Source organism: Epinephelus fuscoguttatus, linkage group LG1 (genome assembly GCF_011397635.1).
Source record: "Epinephelus fuscoguttatus linkage group LG1, E.fuscoguttatus.final_Chr_v1".
In the NCBI taxonomy this organism is placed as follows: domain Eukaryota; kingdom Metazoa; phylum Chordata; class Actinopteri; order Perciformes; family Serranidae; genus Epinephelus; species Epinephelus fuscoguttatus.
In genome coordinates, this window is record NC_064752.1 from 25,144,458 (window position 1) to 25,161,445 (window position 16,988).

Genomic DNA, 16,988 nt, shown 5'->3' on the forward strand with positions numbered 1-16,988 from the left:
ATATGAGGACATCACATTCTGGGTTTGCTGCACCTTATACTTCATTATGCTTATTTTTGACCTGCTGTCCTAGTTCATGGACACTTTTTTGTCCAATCTAGTGGTAGTAAGAGCACAATACACTAATCCATGTAAAAACAATATGGCAGCCATCTCTGCCCTGCTCTTCTATCAACCAACCAGTACAACATGCAGGCTAAAACTGATAGGCTGAGCAACTTTGCCAGACAAGCTGGGCTCAGTAGCAACACCTCCAAAACACAAGTGATGTGTGTCAACTGAATCCCCACAGCACCCATCCTTGTTAATGAGGAACCACTTGAGTTTGTGGAAAATTTCACCTATCTGGGCAGTCTCATCAGTAAGGACAGCGGGGCATCAAAAGACATCAAAGCAAGGCTGGGAAAGGCTCAGGGTGCCTTCTCCCAACTCCGTCCCATCTGGAGATCAAAACAGTACAGCCTTGAAACGAAGATGCTTCTATATAACAGCAATGTAAAGTCTGTTCTGCTGTACGGTTCAGAGAGCTGGCAAAGTTGTCAAAACAGACATGAGGAGAATGGAAGTGTTCCATAATGGATGCCTCCAACGAATATGCCAGATCTTTTGGCCTAATAAGGTCTCCAACAATGAACTGTACAAGAAAACAGGAATCCGGAACATCACCAAGGAGATTACGCACAGACGCTTGAGATGGCTAGGACATGTGTTGAGGATGGAGTAGGACCACATCACAAAAGTTGCCCTAAGATGGACACCACCAGGCAAAAGAAAACCTAGGACGCCCAAAACCACCTGGCGCAGAACTGTGACACAAGAGCTGGAACAGATGAACCTGTCATGGGGAGAGGTCCAACGTGCTACGAGGGACCGAATGCAATGGAGAGTGCTCACTGAAGCCTTATGTCCCATAGGGGACGAAGAGGAGTAAGTAAGTAAGTAAGCCATCTCTGCCAAGTCAGTCTGCAAAGAAACAAGGTTCACAACCTGATCAGATGTAATGTAACTTGTTTATGATTAATAATGATTGTAATTTGATATATCATAGGCATGTGACCAAATTTAGCAACAGTAACAAGATGAGATGCTGTTAATTAGGAAGTACTCATTTGAGGACATTGGGTCTTTATTGTTGTCTTGTTTGAAGGCCTTTAGACTTTATTATGGTCAGACTATCTCTACAGACAAAAGGACATTCCTTGCTTTAAATATGAAGCAAAGACATTTGATGCAGAGTTTCTAAATGAACAAATCACAGACTTTTAGTTTTGTTTCATTATTTATTATTTAAGTTTTTTCACAACAATGGTCAGATATTGAAATAAACAGTTTCATACTTTATTAAACACTGTGACTATTGAAAATAAACCCAACACCATGACACACTAGGGTCCACTGCAGTGACTTATATGCATCAAACCCCATGAATGTAAGAAAATAGGTTTTAAATAGCTGTCCACTGTAGTGACAACTATGTGTGAAAGGGTTCAGATATATTTTTGTTAATGCTCAAAGTTGTATAAAACACTTTTTTAAAAATGTGTATCATCCAGTTATTATGTAGAAAAGTTGAATTTTATTATTTGGAAATGAGTTTTCCTGTTGAAGTTTTTTTTTTTTTAACAGTTTTATTTTCCTCTAGTTTATGAGTAGCACTCCTTTCCCACTTGGGAAGTTTACCAACTGTATAACTCCTTAGATGTTACTTTTTAAGGGTCTCTTATCATAAAAGGATTGGCAAAATATTTCTGAGCTTCACATTTCCTAAATTCTGTCGGCCATTTTTGTTTTGGGAAATGTGTTTTGCACTTACAACACCTGGCCAGTGGGTGTCAGTGTATGGCATGACACACCAGGGTCCACTTCAGTGACTTAAAAGCAACTATAGCATCAAACCCATGCATATAGAAGATGGGTTTGAAATAGCTGTCTGCTGTGGTGACCACTGTGTGTGTGAAAGAGTTAATTTATTTTATGTGAATGCCTTAAAAATATATAAAACATTTTTTTAGCGTCTAATTATTATGCAAAATTATTTAAATTATTTCATTTAGGTGTTTGGAAACGAGTTCCCCCTTCAATAGTTTATTTTATATTTTATATAGTTTATTTTTCTAACAGTGTCGTTTCCTCTGTGTGTGTATGCGTATTGCCCCTCCCCCACCGTCACAGTCACGCTTGAGAGGAAGCAGACTTCGACACAGCATCTGCGACATGTGTTTTATTTTGAAGGGCAGGAACCAGCCCAGTCAGCAGTGATCAGCTGACACAGCTCAACGTTACCTGACCAGCAAGTGGACAGCACCGGGAAAGTCCTGTGAGTATTAACTTTGGCTAAAATCATTAAATCAATGTTAAATCATGTGACGTCGGTCCCTGTTTACCAGCAGCCTCAGCTAGGTGACTGAAAAAGGGTCAGGACGCAGCCATAGCTCCTTTACTACTGAGGAGAGAGGATATCTGGCTACGAGGCTGGCTAGCTGTTGTAGCATTAACTGTGTCCTCATCGGCTTAAAGCAGGTAACACCGGCTAGCGGTGACAGGCTGCCGGCCTGTGGCACCTAACGGTCAGACAGCAGCTGTGACTGCAGCATGGCAGCGGTACAGGACATGATGTGCAGTTTGGGCTGTGTTTGATCAGACACACAGTATGTCTCACATGATGCTGGCATGTTATCTATCATGTTTGACTGTAATATGTTTTAATGGTGTTAACCTGTGTGTCCTCAAAGGAGTGAATAAATCGCACCATGCTGCCTGACAAAGATGGTCCAGGTGTTGGAGGAGGACAGAGCTCTGCTGAGGGAGAGGATCCCTCTGTCAGTCTGTTCAGAGAGTACCTGCGGCTCAAAACTGTCCACCCAGAGCCTGACTATGGTGAGGTGTTCTCATTACAAGTCATTGATTTGTTAAGCCATGGCCTTTGGAGATGTCTCAGCTGGAGTTTTGACATTTATTTAACTAAAACATTTGGGTCAGGACGAACAGCTGTTGGAATATGGCCAAAATGTTGCTGTTATTTTACTCCTCATATCACTTCACACAACTACGAGTATTTTATTTTTTTTAAAGTAAAAATGTTTAAAAGTAAGTAGCTGCGAATAAAAGTATGAGATGTAATTGCCTGTAACCCTCCTATCATCTTACCTTCTGATATTTCAAAGTCCAGCTCTTATCTGTGTCAGTTAGACATTAAATCATCTCAGTTATTTATCTTGAGGAGAAAGCTGAGGTGCTGACCCAGGCTCTCACTTCACTGGTCAAGCAAAGCAGACAACGTGTGACCCTGACCTAAAGAAAGGGATTGCACCAAGTGTCTGCTGAGATTGTTTGTGTGCAGGAAGTTAAGCCTTTTGTTTTAGTTCAGATTAGGGCTGCACAATATGCCAAAGCAAAATCACATTGCCATTATTTTTTTTGTGATATTTCTGGACTATTTCTGGGGTCTGCCTTACATCTGGAAAAGTTAGTCAACCAGAGCATGTCTGTAGCACTGCCATGCTTCATTTATGATGGTATGTTGTGACATATTTTACTTTTATTGAAGAATTGCAGCTCCTGCAATTTGAATATTGCACTTTGCAATATTGTGATTTTGATAATAATTCAATCAACTGTGCAGCCTTAGTTCAGACTCATTATTAGGACCTTGCATGAGAGGTGAAGACCCTCATGTTCTGGTGTCTCCCATGGGAACTAGTTCTGAAAAAATATGTACAGTGGTCCACAGCATGAGACAAATAATTTGTTGATCCTGTTTGAATGGTGCCGCGAACTACAAATATGATGTTATCAGTTAAAAAGATAATTTTGCAAGTCAAGGAAGTCACAGTTAGTCGTAGATTTATTGTAGAACTATTTAGTTTTGTGTCGTCGTGCACAAGATACATCACCTACACCAGCTAGTTACATGATTAACTTAGTATGTTCCATGCACAGCTGTAATTTTATAGCTGATGTGTTTTATCAAGTAACTACTGGTCTTTTTATCAGCCAGGAAGCAAAAAAAAAAAAAAAATCATATAAATCATCTCAATGTTGCTTCACAGACTGTTTCCACGTTGATAAGTGTTTCTCCTTACCTTAACCTGAACCAAACCCTTAGCCCTAAGCACTGAGCAGGATACTAAGCACTGACAGGGGGCCAACACTATTTGACAGGGAACACATTTTAGTACAACACCGCTACAAAACACAGGCATCGTAGCTTCAGCAAGAGAGGAAGGTATTACCCCTTTTTCATCAGCATCTCACTGTGGCTTCTGCTTTCACTTTCCTCCCTGCTGTATTATTAGAAGTGCTTTTACCAAAGAGAGGCTGTTAACAAAGTTCCGCTAATTCAGTAATAACACATTTCATTTCCTATAGATCCTTCACAATAAAAGTCCCCCTTTATTTTTTTTATGTAAAAACTTTGTTTTGAATCAGCAAAATTAAAAAGTGAAGTTTTTGAGCAGCAACTTATCACACAACTTATAATAAGGCTGATAGCAAAAATGCAACAGTAAAATTAAGCAATTATCTAAACTAAACTCCAAACTACAGAGATAATCAGTCAGAAGCTACACACGTACTGAGAGCTGAACACACAGAGACTTTAAAAACACCTTTCTCTCTGATCTCCTGCAGACAGACGTGAAGAGAGTCTTACAACACACACACTCTTGTTTGGAGCGGAGAAGGGGGTTTGTCGGGGCTGCGGTCAGTAAGATGTCACTGCTACCTGCTTGAGGGCAGGCCCGGCCTCTGAGAAGGTCCATCTCCAGCCCGGCTTAGCGTGGCACGGCACATCTAAACTGACAATGGAAACAAAAATTGGGGCAGCATGACTTTACTCAGCGCGGCCAAGAGTGACAATGGAAAAAGGATGTATGATGTTACTAACACGACTTGTGTAGTTGCTATAATGACTTATTTTCACAGTCTTATACGTCTACAGTTTTACCACAAACCGCAACTTTCTTGACTTGCAAAATTACATTTGTGTAATTCATGGCACAATTCAAATGGTATCAAAAAGCAGAAATTCTGATTGTCTGTTGTTTTGTGAACTTTTAGATAATTAAACTTTAAACAGATTTTTTCTGCTACCTGTTGATATCACTTCTAGATGCTGCTCTTCGCTTCCTGGACAGAATAGCTGAGGAGCTTGGGCTGCCTATGAGAAAGATTGAGGTGTGTCAGTGATGATATCATAAATCATGTAGCCAGCATTTATGTACAAGCTGTAAATACAGTACAGGGATTATTAATACCTCCTCTGAAAGGAAACGCTGGGTCTTATCTGTCATTCCATCTCCCTGTAGATATGCCCGGGCAGAGTCGTGTCGATCATGACATGGGAAGGAACGAACCCGACCTTGAAATCCATCTTACTGAACTCCCACACAGATGTTGTACCTGTTTTTCAGGTATGGCCTCTGTCTGTTTGTGGCGTTACAAACCTGTAATAATCTGTGACGGACATGAAAAAAAATAGATTTGATATCAATCTCTTCTCCAGGAACATTGGAAATACGATGCTTTCAGTGCTTTCAAAGATGCAGAGGGCAACATTTATGCCCGGGGATCACAGGACATGAAATGTGTAACTATACAGTGGGTATAAACTGCATTAATGACTTGTTTTATTACACAGGATTTGTACTCTAGTTTAGTGTTGTTGTGATCTTCACTTTAAATTATGTTGTATAAGAAACACCTGTTTTAACACCCACCCACTCAGCCTGTATAATGTCAGTTCAGACTCCATTTCATATTCCTGTCACAACTCTTGACGTTTTTTTCTTTTGTTCTTTGCAGGTACATCCAGGCAGTCAGAAGACTGAAGGCAGAGGGACGGAAACTGATGCGCACTGTGCACTTAATGTTTGTTCCTGGTAAACATCTGATTCTTTCCCTCCTCTATGTATAGTTTGTTGTCAGAACATCTTCACACTCTTGATGCACCTGCACAGGTGTTTTCACATATTTTTCCAGACTTAGAAAACACAGTGGAGGCGTGTTCAGACTTAACTGACACTATCCTCACTTACCTGGTAGCTTTTTTTTTTACGCCTGTTAAGGTGTGTCCTGTCATTCAGAGAAACTGCCATGCAGGCAGCACCAAAGAAGGATGTCGTTTCATGGTTCTGATGTGGGTATAGGGTTGCAACGGTTTAAGATTTTCACGGTACGACAACCGTCTTGGGAAACATCAACTAACTATTAACTTTTCTGTCACAGTATTCCTTAAAACCGTTATATGTTATATGTCTGTTTACTCCACACACACCTCCATCACCATTAGATCAGGAAGAGGACGAGGGAGAGATGAATTAGGCCTCTGCCAAATTTTTTGGGAAATGAAATCAAAGGTTTTGCCTACTGATATCCAAACACACGTGTTACCTCTCTCTCAGTGACAGCTTACCGGCTCCAAACTGTAGTTGGGAACATGCTGGCTTATCAACATTAAATTAGCTTAGCTCGTTATTAGCTGCTAACTAGCTTCTAGCAGTCCGGACCACTCTGCAGAAGGAAGGATGGCGAGGCTTTCGGATGCCGTTCACAAACAACAGCTTTATTAAAGTCTTCACCACAAAACGACAAATATGGCCTTTTCATGATGTCTAAGAGTAGCCCTGAGCTTATCTAGACACTTAACTCTACTGACTGTCATCAGTACTTGCTGCATGCGTCTTCACCATGACACCCCTAGAGAGCTGCTTCCCTCAATACACACTATAAAGCACACGTCATACCCTCACAGGTTACCCACAAGGCCACCACCCTTAAAGGGGAAAAAGGGGGTGAGCTGGTAACTCACATCTCTTCCTGTCTCTCTCAATATTGCTCTGTTAGCTACTACAATTCACAAATGGTGAGGTGCAGTTTTATATGGCCGATGTGGCTAGCTTGTTGCCCAAGGGCTCATTTGATTGTAGTATATTTTGTAAACAAAAAATATTCCAGGTACAGGATTTTATTTACATATATTTACCAAATACCTGAAGATAAATTCTCACTTTATGCAGACACAGGATTAAAATTGGACATTTTTCATTTCATGGGGACTTAAACCAAGATTTTGTGGCATGGCTGAAGTTTTTCAATCTCAGCACAATAGGAATTAAGGCAATGGAATCTCACATAGAGAGTGAAAAACCCACCAGGAAATGCCAGGTATACACTTGGGAAGTTTGTTTTAAGTTTTATTTCACGAGAAACAGTGGAGCATTGTTTCCATTGGCTGACCAAGCACTTCTGCTCAGACAAAGTTTCACAAAGGTGAACTCTGGTTGGTCATTACATCGAAACAGGGATTGCTTGCTTGCTTGCCCTATGTTACATATTGGCAAGGGTGGCAATTTTTTATTGGCAACAGTGGGGTAACTGCACTGACTCTCTGTTATCTGATAGTCAAACAGTGACTCTGTCTGCACAAGCAGCATTTAGACTGGAAACCACAACTGGCACAAACCAGCACTGTTGGGTTTTAGAGTGCGTCATAGAAATAGAATGAGAGTAGAGCGGGTATTGAACTGTTTGCCGTGGTCATTTGACTAGTTTTAAAGAAAAAGGTGCTTGTTGTTAGTTGTCATAGTGAGTAGCGGGGGGCCTGTAAGTGCTTCACACTCTAGTTTGAGAACTCCATTTTGACCTCCCATACACACTAAACCGGCATTTTCCTTTTGTCTGCCTCTTGTTAACACTCATCATGTAGCCTGGGCCTTTAGGCACTGTCATAATGATCAACCTCTGTGTGTCCTGGTGTGCTCCAATCACCAATAGCTGTCTGCTCTGAGCACATCCACCATCACTTTCTCTTCCAACGATAGCGAAGGCATGACCCACCCTACTCTCTCTGACTGGCTCATACTTGTTGTCTTTGTTGGTTAGGTTTCGGCAGGAAGAGAGAGATTGGTCAGGATTAGAGTAAGAATGTCAGGGTGGGTCATGCCTTCACCACCCTAGGAAACGCAAACTTGTCTCAGGGCGATGAAAGATGACGAGTCTCTGCATGTTCTGCGGCACTGGTACACTGCTGGAAAGCACTGCTTGATTTTCTTTTCTTCTCTGTCAAAAAATGATCCAGATATCAAAGTATTAGTTCCTTAAAACATTAGTTCCACATCACATTTCCCTCTCTGGTCAAGCACGCCACACCTGCCTCTGCGCCCCCCCAGGTGGACCGTGTCAAATAGATTCAGAAAGAGTTAAAATGCATATCTATATCATAGCCAAGTATGAGCATTTTGACAAATGAAAATGTGACATAAACAACTAAAAATTATTTTTCTTTTCAGATGAAGAAGTCGGAGGTCACAAGGGAATGGAAACATTTGTGAACCATGCTGAGTTCCATAAATTAAACATTGGCTTTGCACTTGATGAAGGTAAATATATAACTGTTTGCAACATCTTCTTTTAAATGTTATGAATACCTACCTGAACACTGAAGGTCACTCAGCTACTCAATAAGTTAAAACCAGGGCCAGTTGTTGAGTTTGGACCACGACCAAGAGAAGTTCAGTTCAGGTTTTCTATTTGAAATTTTGTGTCTTGGCACCTCAAACTTTCCTGCCAGTAGAGCAATTATCACTCTAGGTCATTGTGCAAGATACATCTAAATAAACTGCAGGTTACCATAGCAACAATGCATTTGCTTCATGCTACATTCTCAGTAGGTCCCTGACTGCAACTTTAGAAAGTTAATTCCATTTATATTCATCCTCCACTATCTGGTTTAATGTCCTTCAAGCTCAAAGGAAGGACTGAGTGAAGGAAACACCGCTTCATTTTGTGGCATTCTTAATGTTTCTTTTATTTCCATATGAAGGTCATCTTGTCTTTCATTTGTGTTACTAATCTGACTATAAAATCTGTCTGTCTGTGTCCTTCACATATATATACAACCATCCATCTGATCTACTTCACACTTGGTGGGTGTGTTGGTGTGGACCCAAGAATGTGGTGTGATTTGGACATCTGACATGTTCAATATTAATATACTTTGAGTAAACAAGTAAACAGCACACTGTGGCTTTGTGCAGCAGCAGGGGCGGGGCTTCAGGGCTTTGTGGAGTGTTGCACATATCTCGCTAAGTGTATTTCATCAGTGTTTCTGACCACGAGTAGCCGCAACTTGGGTGTTTTTTTGCTAATGCCCCCATGTTCTACATTATAACTGCAGTGGTTATGTCAAGTGTGGTATTTTGTACTTTAACTTAAGTTAAGGATGTGAATGTTTCCTCCACCACCAAATATGAATTATGGGCTTATACATGTGGCACAGACTTTTCAGACCCTTTTGGAGACTTGTTGTTTAAAGTAAACTCAGTCAGCGGCTCCTCTGGCAGCACCACAGCGTCTCTCCCTCCCTCTGCTCTCTTGCCGTGTGCATGCAGGCAGCAGCGAGTTACTGTGGTGTATAGTTTGCAGCTTTCTCGAGAATTGCTCATCCAGACATCTTTACATTTGACACCTTTATTCCATAAGTTACATGGCTGATGCTTGAAATGTTTGAGTTGGCTACAGTGTGACGTTTCTGATCTTTCCGGTCTCTCTTTATTCACCTGTTGATGAATGTGGTGAGCGACAGAGAGGTGAAGGTATGCTAGACTCTCCACAGAGCCCTGAAGCCCTGCCCCCACTGCTGCACAGAGCGCTGTTCACTTGTTCATTGAAAGTTTATTGATACTGAACATTTTTCATGCACCAAATTGCACCAAATTTGACACTGCACTTCCCTGGGTCCCTAGCAATACACCTGCCAAATGTGAAGTAGATCGGAGGAAAGGTTCTCCAGATATGGAAAGGACACCCTCACACACAGACAGAGATTCCTTGCTTTATAGTTAGATGACTTTGAAACAGTTTATTAAAATTTTTAGTCAGATATTGGGTGTGTCAGGGTTGTCATTGATGTCAAAGTCTGACAACCAGATATTTAGGTATTACTCACTTTGCCAAATTACCTTTATTGATTTCGAAGCCAATGGCAAATATGTGGTGAAATTCAGTCCCTGATGTGTATTTGCTAATATTTAGATCATCTACTTTTGTCCTTTTGCCCAACTGTTTCTATAATAATCTTTATCCACTTGACTAATGCTAAAAGTGTTTTATTTGTCTGTCTGTGTTCTGTAGGTCTAGCCAACCCTGGCGAGGCCTTCACTGTGTTTTATGGAGAGAGGAACCCCTGGTGTGAGTATAACAGAGTAAAAGACTTTCACCGTCTTATCAGATTCAGGATTTTTGAGGAATGATAAAGTTAATGTTAAATCAAGCAGAAATATTTCTTCTCTCCAGGGATTACAGTCCACTGCCCGGGCAGCCCAGGTCATGGGTCTAGGTTTGTGGAGAACACAGCTGCGGAGAAGATGGTAAGTGTCAATGTTGTGTTAACTAGCTAATAAAATTGTTTAATCATAACAGGACTAAGGGACTGTCGCTGTGGTTACATGGACAATATATCTACAACCAGATTAAATGATAGTTCAATGGTGTTCATTATGTCTTTAGTTTATGATAATGACTTTAGTGTTCTTTTATCTCAGATTTGTTAGGATATTACATACCTTGACATGTTTCGGCGGAAGTTTCTGCTGAAACATGTCAAGGTATGTAATATCCTAAAGTCACTGAAGTCATTATCAGATTAAATGATTCCAATTAGTTCCCAACTTAACAGGGTATATGGATGCTAAATAAAGTGATCTAATGAGATCTTAAGGTTTTTTTTTCCAACCTTACAGAGAAAATTAAATTAATTCAGTACATAAAGTATAGAGGGAGAAGAAGTGATTCTACTTGTTAATACAATTTAGTAGTAAGTAATGTAAGTGTAACCAAGGTTATGATCTGCGGTTACAATTTACAGATGTTCCCTAAATGTCTCTTATGTAGGCTACTGCTACAGGTAGTGATACAGGTAATTGTTATTTCCAGCGAGTCCACATGTAGCCTGTTGTTTCCTGTTTCAAAATCAAAGAATGCAATTACTGCGTTCTCACACTTAAGAACGTAGCACTGGCTGAGCACACTACCACTATTTTGAATTTATGAACGATTCTCTGTCAAATTCAGCAGAGGGAGGCGCATAGAGACAGCTGTTGTGGCATGTTGTATGTGTTGCACTACTTCACCTAATGTTACCCTCGCATGGGGCAAACATGCACAGAGAGGATATATTTCTTTCAACCAGAGAGAAACAATCAGATTAAATGTTTACATGGTTAATAGGCGCTAATATTTTCCTTTTTAAACTGATTATCAAAAGTTTACACCACCCCTCTCAACCTGTTTGAAAATTCCCTCTAATTGGTCCAGTCTCTTCCACTTGAGGTGGTTATATGAGACATTTTTATTCTGATTGGGCCATTGTTCTGATTATTAGAGGAGTATTAAGCTGAAAACACACCAGCGCTGCTGCAGCATGCGTCAAGTGCCACCCCTAGCCCACACTGGACAAGTCGTGTTACAACTACACGCAAAGTTATCACTACTTTTACTGAAAGATCTGTAAGTCAGTGAAGATTCTTGAGTCATCCAGGTCAAGGTAATCATAAGTGCTATATCGTAGGCAACTGGACTTGCTTGAGTCTCTTGAAGACATTTCGCCTCTCATCCAAGAAGCCTCTTCAGTTCTGAAGAAGAACTGAAGCCTCTTCAGTTCTGAAGAAGAACTGAAGAGGCTTCTTGGATGAGAGGCGAAACGTCCTTAAGAAACTAAAGCAAGTCCAGTTGCCTATGAAACAGCACTTATGAAGTGAAAGATCTGTACTTCCTCTACCTATGCATTAGCTTAAAACTGTGTGAAGAGCCCCTAATTAAACTTAATTTCTCACCTGATCTGCCAATCTCCAGAGCTGTGACTCGCCAGGCAATATTTTTTTGGCCATTGTCTTAATTACAAGGGATTGTGGGTCATTGAGCTCGGGATATTTCTCGACCTCAACAGCGAGTCTCTCCTCATCTATTCTTTATTACACGAGACACAACAATGGCTACAGAGCTCTCCTTGTACTTAAATGGTGAGGAAAGGAGTCAAGCTGCCATAGAAGCAGAGACAAAGAGTTACTATGGGAGCTGGTATGTACAAGCAGAGAGTGAGTGGGGAAAAGTGCACGTCCAGGAGCTCAAGCGTACATCTTGCCACTGCTGGTGTGTGGTTGCACATTGAAAATAATAGGGGCATATCTTTAGACACTCTGCGTTCGCTGCCAGTGTGTTTTGGCCTTTATTGTCCATGTAATTACACCTAGTGTCAGTGACCATTCTGCCTTATCTTTCCCAGCGCCAAGTCATTAACTCCTTCCTGGACTTCAGAGAGAAGGAGAAGCACAGGTGAGATTGAACTTAATTTATTATATAATGTATGCGGCAAGACAGATTGTCTCATTAATACACGCTTTGGGTTAAGCTTGAGCTGATAGATTTTAATCACAGCATATTTATAACACAACACTTGATCTGCTTTGTGCAGTTCTTCTCCAAATGTGAGCTTTAAGGTCTGATTCTCTGCAGGAAGTCTCAGTATGAAAGTCCTCTCTATGCTTATTTTGTACTGCAGATTCAAATAAAATGCTGAAAGCATCTCTTAAGGACTGTAAAAATGACATTTTTGACTATTCCAACTGTGCAAGAGTTGCTCCTAATGGCTCGTGTGCCTGTTTATGGCTCACTCCTCCAAGGTAATGCTACTGAGATGTTTTAATGAACCATGTGTAACAGTAAAAATGTCACATTCATGTTCCAAGATGACGATTGTAAGCAGCTCTGATTTATGGGCCGCCCTGTCGAGGCAATCATCTGCCACCTGCGCTAAAACCCATTTAACAGAATAATGACAAAAAATAAAGCGACACTTGTGAAATACTGACGTTCTTATGCAGGTTGTGTGTTAGATCTTTGCCCGTATTTTTGCAGATGGTCCACAAATCCTCAGATATTGCAGAGCTGGGATTTGAAGTAATTAGTCTTTTACGGCACAGAGCCATGTGGATGATCTTGTAATTCTGCATGTTAATGCCTTTTTTTTAAACAAGGCTTTAATTTCTTTGTAGTTTAAGTAGTACTTTCAAGGAAGCCCCCTTCGAAAATGTGAGCACAGCTTATTTATTTCTAGCTAAAATGACAGTTTAATCTCTCTCAAGTTTCCCCGACACATATGTCATGGAACTTATATGTACACTTTTATCTCTCCCAGAAAGGGGAAATTGTTGTGTTCTTTGTCTCCGACTTGTGTCATGTGTATATAACCTGCTGTCGAAAAAAATAAATGACAGTTTTAGAACATTTCCTCTATATTCCCTCTGATTAATACCAAATTACATCGACATAACATACATTCTCTTCAGGAAAATGTCAAGGTAATTATTACAAAAAATATGGATGTGTAAAGAAATTATAAGAAATGTCATGTTTTGGCTCCTGGTTATTTTAAAGGAGTGCTAATGTGCATAATGTGTTGTGCTGTTTGTTACAAAGAAAACCAATTTGATGTAGATCTCTCTGATTAAAAGTTTATTTTTAGTGCAAAAATGCAATTCTACTTTAGATTCAGTTACAGTGTAATTGCATTGTAATCACTGTGATGTCCCTATTACGGTGTGTGTGGGTGTGTGTGTGTGTGTGTGTGTGTGTTTCAGGCTAAATACCAGTGAGTGTTTCACCCTCGGTGATGTCACCACAGTGAATATGACCATGGTCAAAGGAGGCGTGGCCTACAACGTCATCCCAGCTGAAATGGACGTCAGCTTTGATCTAAGAATACCACCCACAGTTAATCTACAGGTGTGTCTGTGTGAGTGTGAATATGTATCTGCAGATGGATTTGTGTACGTCTGTGGACTTTAAACTAACCTCTAAATTATTGTTATCCCACCAGGACTTTGAAAGACAGATCAAGGAGTGGTGTAAAAAAGCAGGAGAAAACGTCACTTATGAGTTTGCTCAGGTCAGTGCGCTCAAACTCAGTATTAAAGGAGCTGTTGCTTTGTTCCTGTTGTCAAATGATTTAAATCTCTTCCTTTGCAGAAACATATGAACCAGCACGTGACTTCTACAGCGGAGAATGATCCTTGGTGGAGCGCCTTCAGTGCAGCCTGCAAAGCAATGTGAGTACGCTGCACACACTAATGCATAATCTATATGCTGTTTTCTTTTGCATGTGAGAGTGCAGAGGCAAATACAAGGCAGTCTGATGTTGTGTAAATATATTTTTCTATTGGCACTACTCACTGGATAAAAAGCAAGTAAGAGCTACAATATATTGTGATAATTTAACCACAGTTATAGCTCTATCTACACCATTGTATCTAATTCAAATGAAGGTGAAATGAGTTTAGATTTTATTGTCCTCAGGCAGTGTGTGTTTGCTGTTTCTGTTGAGCCTTGCTGATTAATTTTACTGTCCAAGAACCAGAAACTGCAAATCTATTTACAGTAGATGAGCAATCTAACACCCAGATTTCTCAATAAAATCTTTGTCTACTGATCTGATAAATCATAAAATAAGAACTGTATCCTCCATATTCTCTTACACAACCCTAATAATGCATTCATTGTTTCACACCTCAACTGCAAATATTCACACAGCTCCCACAATCCTCTTCTCTTGTTCAGAATTGACTTGTCTGTCCTGTCGAGCTACTTGTCTCAGCATTGTAAGGAAAACTGATTTTCCTTTTTCATTTACTGTGTATTCTACTGGAAATAAATATAGGACCTAAAATAGAGGTCCTGCTATAGGGTCGCAACAAAGACCCTTCATTACGTCGGCTTTGCTTTTTTATACAGAACCAAATAACGCTGGCATCATGCCACCCCACTGTGTGATTTTAGACACCATGCTGGAGTTCTGGAAGAAATAAATTTGTGATAAGTGTGACGTGCAACACAAAAGCATCAGCCTCTAGTGTGACACATAACATACCCATCAGCAGCTCTTTATAAGATAAGATAAAATATTCCTTTAACCGCCCCTCAGTGGGGAAATTTGCCACATTACAGCAGCAAAGGGACAGTGCAAACAGGAAGCAGCAGCAGAAAAAAAATAAAACATAAAGCAGTACGTAAAATAAGTAAAATAAATATAAACCATATATATTATAAACCATAACTATGGCAAAACATGACAACAATAACCGTTTACTGTCTCTGTTATATGGCAGTTGTTCTCATCCTCTGCTCAGAGAGTATGGAGCTCCCAGACTTCATTGTCTCCATAATTTGCCGAAATTTCAGCTGCTGTTCTTCTTTGAGTTAGCTGCTAACTGCTTCTAGCTGCTTTTTAAATCTCCTGGTGGTGGGTCACACCTGTCAAAGCATCATTCCTGTCCCATTCTATTGGCTGCCCCTTTTACATAGACATCGATTCGACACTATAACTACCTCCACTGTCTGCTAAAAGGCGAGACATCTCTGTCCCCCCATCCCAAGACTGTAACTTTTATACAGAACAGCGAGGCGTAATAACAGTGCAACATTCCCATCTCAAAAGAGGCAGTGTAAAAGACTGTCTTAACCCAAGCTGTAACACTTTTAGGACATGTTTTGAAATGTTGATCCAGATAACTGTAGCTGACAAAACCTTGAAGGTACTGTAGGACTGTCCTCAATCTGTCCTTTTACCATAAAAACATCACCAATGTCTCCACTGTAGGAACATGACTCTGGAAAAGGAGATATTTCCAGCGGCCACAGACAGCCGATTTATCCGAGCGGTGAGTATAAGAACTGATAGAAGGGACAATAAGGGAAAAAGTCATTCAGTTTGACTTCCATGACATTGTCAGGCAAAAGCTATTCCACCCCTCCAGTTCTGTGCCTGGTAATAGGTTTATCTGTTGAACATAGGTGGGTATCCCTGCTATCGGCTTTTCCCCAATGAACCGGACGCCAATCCTGCTGCACGATCACAACGAGTACCTGAATGAGCAAGTCTTCCTGAAAGGCATCAGCGTGTTCGAGAGGCTCATCCCGGCTCTAGCGAGTGTTCCTGCCTGTCCTGATGAGGCTTAGACGAGTCTTCATTTTAATCCTCTCTAAAAATGTGTTTCACTGATGATCTGAGTATTTAACTTGAAAATTTTACAGAGATTACCAAAGAATTACAACGTGTATATCTTAGCCAAACTGAGCACTTAGCCTTTGGTACTATTGATTTAATTTTTTTTATAATTCTCAGGATATATAGCCGCAGTAAGCTTTGCATTACTCAGTATTGCAGTTTTTAAACAACACACTTACTGTATGTCAGCATTGTTGATTGAGTGTGCCTGTGTGTATGCAGTCTTAAAGATATATCACCTATTGTGTCATCAGTGTTTTCCATCAGTATGGAAAAAAAATCAACTTACTAAAATGTGAAGATGACTTTGATTAACTTCGATAAACCGTCATTTGATTGCCACTTTTTAAATTAAGCTTGATTTTAAAAAATGTGATTCCACAGATATAATTTTATTTAATAAACTGAAATTGAATAAATATATTTGTTCATTACTTTCATGGTGATATTTTCTTCTACACAACTTATAGATCCGTGTCTGATGCCACACTGACGTGCAATTTTAAACATCAGTGAATGAGCGGCAGAATTGGAGAGCCATGCTATGAAGGAAGACTTCTGACTGCCTACAGCAAAGGCGTTTAACCTCCAGACAACCATCTGCTTCAAGGACAGGCAATAAAATTTAACATAACTGCATCAATAAAAATGTCCAAACATCAGTTAAAGCAGTGAATCTATCAGTGCAGCCTTCAAATGATCGCAAATTACTGTTGGGTACTGTGTTTGAAGGTTGTGATGGAGAGTCCAGCCTACACACCACAATGAGTGTCAGTAATAATGTGCTGAATACATTTTGGCTCAGCTGTTGCCAATGAGCAGGTCTGAATTAAAGCTACACAAAGGGTCCTGAAGCTCTGATTCCCAACCTGGGGGTCCTGACCCTGTGAGAGGCAACTGAAGCTTCACAGGAGGTTGCAAGGCCTTCTTG

General features: G+C 40.4%; 1 protein-coding gene across 3 annotated transcripts; it reads left to right on the top strand.

Annotated features, from left to right (window-relative positions):
* The first annotated feature begins 2,165 nt into the window (after positions 1-2,165).
* LOC125894269 (aminoacylase-1A-like) lies at positions 2,166-16,491 on the top strand. 3 transcript variants are annotated; one of them, XM_049585583.1, is made up of 15 exons: positions 2,166-2,317; positions 2,733-2,877; positions 5,111-5,175; positions 5,307-5,411; positions 5,504-5,598; positions 5,803-5,879; positions 8,289-8,378; positions 10,132-10,188; positions 10,294-10,367; positions 12,281-12,330; positions 13,635-13,779; positions 13,874-13,942; positions 14,023-14,102; positions 15,650-15,710; positions 15,844-16,491. In XM_049585583.1, exons 2-15 carry the CDS (start codon positions 2,751-2,753, stop codon positions 16,006-16,008), a joined length of 1,260 nt encoding a protein of 419 aa, XP_049441540.1. In that variant the 5' UTR covers positions 2,166-2,317; positions 2,733-2,750; the 3' UTR covers positions 16,009-16,491. The 3 variants fall into 3 exon arrangements, with proteins under 3 accessions (XP_049441540.1, XP_049441532.1, XP_049441549.1); XM_049585575.1 differs by lacking the exon at positions 2,166-2,317 and adding an exon at positions 2,368-2,520; XM_049585592.1 differs by lacking the exon at positions 2,166-2,317 and adding an exon at positions 2,510-2,648.
* The last annotated feature ends 497 nt before the right edge of the window (positions 16,492-16,988 follow it).

Excerpts from the sequence above, each read along its gene's own strand:
- LOC125894269 (XM_049585583.1), top strand. The coding sequence starts at position 2,751 with ATGCTGCCTGACAAAGATGGTCCAGGTGTTGGAGGAGGACAGAGCTCT. Across the intron at positions 10,189-10,293 it reads TGGAGAGAGGAACCCCTGGT|GGATTACAGTCCACTGCCCG; the intron begins GTGAGTATAACA and ends TCTTCTCTCCAG. Across the intron at positions 13,780-13,873 it reads CACCCACAGTTAATCTACAG|GACTTTGAAAGACAGATCAA; the intron begins GTGTGTCTGTGT and ends TTATCCCACCAG.